Source organism: Glossina fuscipes, unplaced genomic scaffold (genome assembly GCF_014805625.2).
Source record: "Glossina fuscipes isolate IAEA_lab_2018 unplaced genomic scaffold, Yale_Gfus_2 59, whole genome shotgun sequence".
In the NCBI taxonomy this organism is placed as follows: domain Eukaryota; kingdom Metazoa; phylum Arthropoda; class Insecta; order Diptera; family Glossinidae; genus Glossina; species Glossina fuscipes.
Window position 1 is genome coordinate 6,506,165 of NW_023998431.1, and position 6,444 is coordinate 6,512,608.

Here is a 6,444-nt window from a genome sequence, read left to right on the forward strand (position 1 = left end):
AAATTTTTCCATTAACATTTTAAAAACATCAGAACAAAGTGTCTAATGTTGTCTTTTACGGGGGCCAATCTTTGGGCGATACCAGTCTTATTAGATCGGTAGAGGTCGATTCGAAGTTATGCGCCTGGATATCGACAAAAATTTATAACGATAACTATACACACTTCCGTTTAGAATTTAGTGGTCCCGAGAGTAGCCTACGTGTACGCCAAATTAAGCTTTTGGGCTTGCCTGCTGTAATGTGTGGATCGGGTGAACATTTTACCAACCCATACGAATCACCCTTTCACAATTCTCCTGTTCAAGCTTTTAAGTTTAATCTAAAGCTAACTCATGCTCTCCGCATACAACAACAAATTTGTGAAAGTGAAACTTTGCGAGTTTTTCGCCTAATAACCGGTCAAGTTTTTGGGAAATTAATAAGCACTGATGCTGCCAGAGAAGAAGGTATTGTGATGGGTAAGAGTTCTTCTCAGAACATCTTGGATATGGATTCAAGTGGAAATTCAATGTTGGCGGATTCTTTGGACTTAAGAGAACATATGGTAGGCATATTGTTTTCGCGCAGCAAATTATCACATTTGCAAAAGCAAGTTATTGTGCACATTGTGCACGCCATTAAGAAAGAGGCTCGCCGAGCGCGTGAGGATTGGGACGTTGTCAACTTGGCAACTAACTTTAAAGAAGCTAACGTGAATGGTTCTGCCAATGGTCAAGATAATAAAAGTGAAACAAGCTCAGAGAGAAATCGTATCGCAGATACTTATTGCTTTGAAATGCTAAGCATGGTATTAGCGTTATCAGGAAGTGTAGTGGGACGTTCATACCTTTCTCAGCAACATGGACTCATTAAAGATCTTCTTAGTCTTTTGCATACCGGCAGTGATCGAGTACAGCGTCAAGTGACCGCCCTATTACGTCGTATCCTACCGGAAATATCACCGGTTACTTTTGCCGATATTTTGGGAGTTCAACGTCTTCCTCCTGCTGATTATGACATAGCTCATCAGATAGCAATTGACTTCGATATGGATAGTTTGGGTTTGTTGGATATATTTCTAGCTGTTATCGCTAAATCGTTGCAATTGCAAATCAAAGTGAAAAGCTCGGGACCTAAAACGGGCTTAGAAAAGACTCCCTCATTCGTGCGACTTTACAGTGCTTTGGACCTTTCTGTACATTTATTGAAGCCGTCGCGTTTAGAGTTTAGAGTGGATTACGAAAATGTCACAATTGAGGACACCTTTACCAGGAATGAATATTTTGATTATGATCGTTATGTAGACAATGGAAAGCAAACGCGGCCTGTATCACGAGAAATACGTAAAGAATCACAGAAAAATCTTAATCAGCGCTGGTTTCTTAATGGAATAATACCCACAAAACAGGCAGAAAGTATTATAGCTCTTATAAGGGATTTAGCCACGGTCAGTTGAAAAGTAGCCTTAGTCAAGAATCGTGAAAAATAGTGACAATTGTATTCTTTTCTCTTAAATTTGGGAAGCAGGGCAAATTAGGTGAAAAGTGGTGCCAAACGACAAAGGCAGCAATAGCGGAAGCTGTCTTAAATCTAACTCGTTTAGATGAAGTGTTTCGTTCGCCTGAGAATTGCGTCAAAACTGCAACGTTATGGTTGGCTCTGGCTAGCCTTTGTGTCCTGGATAATGATCATGTTGTAAAGTTATCATCCGGTCAGTGGACGATTTCCGACACAAGGCCTATGTGCAGTAATCACGATGACGGCGAGACACCAGCCATAATACAATGCGAAAGTTGTGGTTCTCTATGCGGCGACTGCGATCGATTTTTGCATTTAAACCGCAAAACTCGTATGCACAAACGCACGGTAAATATTTAGACATTTAAGAAATATGGAAACATTTTGATGCTAACGTTAAGCACTTTTCTTAGGTATGTAAAGAAGAGGAAGAAGCCATTCGTGTAGAATTACATGAATCTTGCGGTCGTACTAAACTATTCTGGCTGTTGGCTTTAGCTGACTCTAAAACTCTTAAAGCGATGGTAGAATTTCGTGATGGCAGTCATACTATTATATCAGGAAGTCAAGATTCGGTGGGTCGTTGCCGTTTTTGCGGCATCACTGGCAATTCGGGACTTTTGGAAATCGGCAATGTTTGTGCCGATCCCCAATGTCAGGAATATGCAGCCGGTTCATGTATGAAAACTAAACCGTGTGGTCATGCCTGCGGTGGAGTTGTAAATGAGAAAAAATGTTTACCTTGTCTGCAGCATGTATGTCATGCCCGTGAAAATGATACAGCAGAAGGGCTAAACGAACCTAAACTTACTCAAGATGCGGATGATATGTGTATGATTTGCTTTGTTGAAGCCTTAGCGTGCGCGCCATCGATACAGGTGAGTCGCAGATTAAATAAGAAGGAATCTACAACTACTATATAACCAAAACTTATTTTTAGTTGGAATGCGGTCATGTTTTTCATTATCATTGCTGTAAAGCTGTGCTGGAGAAACGTTGGGCAGGCCCACGCATAACCTTCGGGTTTTCTCTGTGTCCGATATGCAAAGCCGATATTAAACATGCTATGCTAGCGGATATTTTGGAACCAATTAACTCACTGAAACTGGACGTTAAACGTAAAGCTTTGATACGTATAAAGTATGAGGGCTTGGTACGCGATACCGAAAGTCGTGATCTAACAGCCTTAGCTATGGACCGCTATGCTTATTACGTATGCTTTAAATGCCAGAAAGCTTATTATGGCGGTGAGGCTCGCTGCGATGTCGAAATAGGTGAAAAATTCAATCCCGAAGAATTGGTTTGTGGTGGTTGTTCCGACGTAGCGCGCGCTCAAATGTGTCCCAAACACGGGACGGACTTCCTAGAATATAAATGTCGCTACTGTTGCTCGGTAGCAGTATTCTTTTGTTTTGGTACCACACATTTTTGTGATACTTGCCACGACGATTTCCAACGTTTAACGAATATACCGAAAAGTAAATTACCACAATGTCCAGCTGGCCCTAAGGCAAAACAACTAATAGGCGATGAGTGTCCCCTACACGTTATACATCCACCAACAGGTGAGGAATTTGCTCTGGGGTGCGGTGTGTGCCGTAATGCTCAGACATTTTAGCAGCAACATGAACACAGTATGTATTTGAATGACGATGGGGGCGGTCGCAGTAGTAATATTGTTGGTCAAGCCGACTGTAATGGTGACTTTGCCGTCTTACATTTAGAAGAAAAGTTGGATAATCGTCATTGCTACGAATTAGAAGCCAGTGATGATGAAGACGATTATGACGATTAAATATTAAATACATATTTTCTATATATATTTTCTAACGCTACGTTTCTGCACTCACTTAGTTCTTAGTAATCGTAGCGTCTGTAGTAATCTGCATTTCACAATCATTATTCTTCACAATATTAAAAAAATTTAATTAAGAAATAAATGGTATCGAAAATCTTACTTACGCTTTAGATTTTTCAATAAGAGAGAGAGGGATACAATTTTCAAATGCTTTTCGTGAAGTTATGATGCAAAATGCAAAATGTTGACTTTCAGGCCATATCTTTGTAAAAATTATTTAATAGCTCAATTCCCTGTGCACCTTCCATTTTGTCTGTTCGCCTTTATCATCTAGCACGCAAATTAACTTTACCCCACAGAAAGCTTGTGAAATATGATTGCTCAAACCGTCATAGCTCATGATACAAGCAACATTAGAAGCCTGTTAATTGGATTATCGAATGATTATCGAAATATCGTCTATATTTCTGTATTAATTCTCATATAACTTTTTTTCCATAAAATCAGATAAATATCCATTTTCGTCCTGGTTTAACAAACAATTTAAAATAAGAAAAATAAATGGTTCAAAAGTTCAAGAAAAGTTAGTCCTTAAGGTTACTCGAACTCTATTGGTAGGCATAGATATAAAAATCTGAACTATTAAAAGTACGCAAATTATTTGGATAAAATGAAATCTTCATTTTTTACAAAAGGAAAATTATCTCATCTCCCCCATTGATACTTTCGATCACGAATTTTGCAAAATATTTCTATGCAATGTTAGTGTCGATACTTTTGGGTCGATTAAAAACTAACTTCATATTTTGAATTGTGCCTTTACGATTTCTAAGTTGGTCATTTCACTTGATGATCTATTCTAAGGTTTAAAATGAATTAAGTACAGCTACCATTTGGGTCGTGATGTCATACCGTAATGTAATTTCAAACCGTGCCCTGATAAACTTTATTTTCTCTTTCTCTTCTATTTTTTCGTTACCAACCAATCAAAAAGATAATAAGTAACTGTCACAGCAAATTGAGCGAAGAAGATGAGATTACTGTCACTACTACTACTAATATGAGCAATGTAACAATATAATTCTTATATTTAAATAAATAAAAAGAAATTCTATAAACTTTGAAAGTTCATTAAAATAAGATACAGTATATCATGCCTTTCAAATCTTCAGCTTGAAAAAGTAGTGACTACGGGTGTACGTGCTTACTCAGTCTGGGAAGAGGATTTGCATATATGTGTTGAATTACATTTTTGGCGAATGCACAATCCATCATAATGAATGGTTTTGTGACTAACGAGTAATAAGAAGAAGACTCTTCGATTGGTATTTTTGAAGTATTGCAATATTAGAGTTACTGGCTGTTCCCCACAATTGAATGATAACTGATTAGGTTCAAATAGATTCGAGGATATTCGTGCGTAAAAAGCATTTATTGTTCACTGTAAATTCAAGTTCTGGACGAATTAATCAATTTGATTTGATTTGCAAGTCGAAGTTGCTGACGTTCAATGTCAGTCTTTGGCCAATATGGTAGCAAAAATGTTTTGTGCGAACGTAATATGCGTAGATTTTTCAGCATTTATTATAATGTTTCATACGTTCCGTCAAAGCGAAATTTTGCATCCAACTGTCTGAAAAAATTATTATAGTCATCACATTTTAATGAAAGCCGGGGGGAAAATAAACTGCACAAATTGAAATATCAGAACCATTGCAATTCACTTTAATTCGAGAAGCTTCTAAAAATGACTTTCTGAAGATATTCAAAATTTTGTATCTAATACTACATTAGCGATTGCATTAAAATCGTGGAATCGATATTAGCTCGATCGCCAGAATAATTGATAGTCATTGAACTATATCTGTTGATTTTGAAATGAGAAGCATTTTTGAAATGAAGCTTGAATATAAAAAGAGTGTCAATAAAATTTCGATTAAGGAAAATTTTTACTTCGCGTATGTCTCTGGTCTTTAAAGGAGGGTCAATTTTACCGGCAGCATAATTTAAGTATTTCACGTCGCAAATCTTTTTATTATCCGCACTAGGCTCCAGGTCTATGAATCTTCAATTAGTGTACGATATATGTTAGACATATTGCGAACTTTGAGCGCCAGCTTTTCAACATCGACTTAAATACGACCAATGGGAGTAGAATGCTGGAGGTTTTATATATTAGTTAATTTTTACCAAATGTGTTTTCGAAATAAAATTAATTGAATATTTTTTATTTTACATGTTTCATTATCATATATATATATATATTTTTTTTTTCTTTGCAAATAATAATATACATAACATACATTTAGAAAAAAAGGAGAAAAAATACAATTTTATTAAGAAATAATTTAAAATAATAATAAGTTTAAGTTGAACTTCGTTCTCCTCATTGTTCCGGTGAAGTAATAATATTTTATGCTGGAGTTTCGGGAGCATGTTCCTACAAAAACAAAACACAGATGGCGCACAAATGACGATCATTTTTATTAGCAACAACGTGAAAAAAACCATGCAGGAATTATACATCATTTATGATCTAAGTGTTTCCAGGCATCATGCAAAAAAGTACAGAGTCTTCTTATAGAGGCACCTCATCGTATGACATTCATTCGGGTTTCTATTATGGTTTCAAATTATTGAAAATGCATTAATTCACGTCGTTCCCAACGCACCCAAAAATTACGATAGTGCCATTATTGGATCTGACATTGATTTTGAAGACCCGAATTTATTGAATACGTATTATTCTTAAAAGCAGGCAGACATCTCTACGCCCACTTTATCACAAATTATATGCAATACTTTAATCTGCATGCGTATTAGATTAGACATATTGAATCAAGCAATAGGACATATTGAAACGAGCCAGACGGCGAAGTTTCATTCTATGGAGTTGGGGCGTATTGCGTCTTTGCACCAACACATGTTGAACAACTTAACAAGTTGATCTCTCGTAAGAATGAAATTTCTTTCTGATCTTTCTTTCTTTGTGATGCGTGTTTGCCATAAACTAAAACACTTGTATACTTCTGACAGAACAAGATAATGCAAATTGATACCTAGGTAGCAAAAGAATCGTGAAACTGGATACGAATTTGAGTGAGGGGCGTCTTTAATGAAGACCCTCAGCTGGATATAAATTTCATAT

At 36.6% G+C, this 6,444-nt stretch overlaps 2 protein-coding genes across 2 annotated transcripts in view; one reads left to right on the plus strand and one right to left on the minus strand.

The window, feature by feature from the left end:
* The window catches only part of LOC119637478 (E3 ubiquitin-protein ligase highwire), a 78,038-nt gene extending 74,583 nt beyond the window's left edge, over positions 1-3,455 (plus strand). Inside the window, exons 25-28 of the mRNA XM_038033503.1 lie at positions 33-1,427; positions 1,508-1,846; positions 1,912-2,376; positions 2,439-3,455. Coding sequence (XP_037889431.1) covers positions 33-1,427; positions 1,508-1,846; positions 1,912-2,376; positions 2,439-3,116 — 2,877 coding nt within the window. The 3' untranslated portion in view covers positions 3,117-3,455. The remainder of the gene's footprint in view (positions 1-32; positions 1,428-1,507; positions 1,847-1,911; positions 2,377-2,438) is intronic.
* Positions 3,456-5,648: 2,193 nt separating this feature from the next.
* Positions 5,649-6,444, minus strand: part of LOC119637506 (troponin I) — a 29,646-nt gene continuing 28,850 nt past the window's right edge. Inside the window, exon 9 of the mRNA XM_038033566.1 lies at positions 5,649-5,736. Within this exon, the coding sequence (XP_037889494.1) occupies positions 5,710-5,736 (27 nt within the window). The 3' untranslated portion in view covers positions 5,649-5,709. The remainder of the gene's footprint in view (positions 5,737-6,444) is intronic.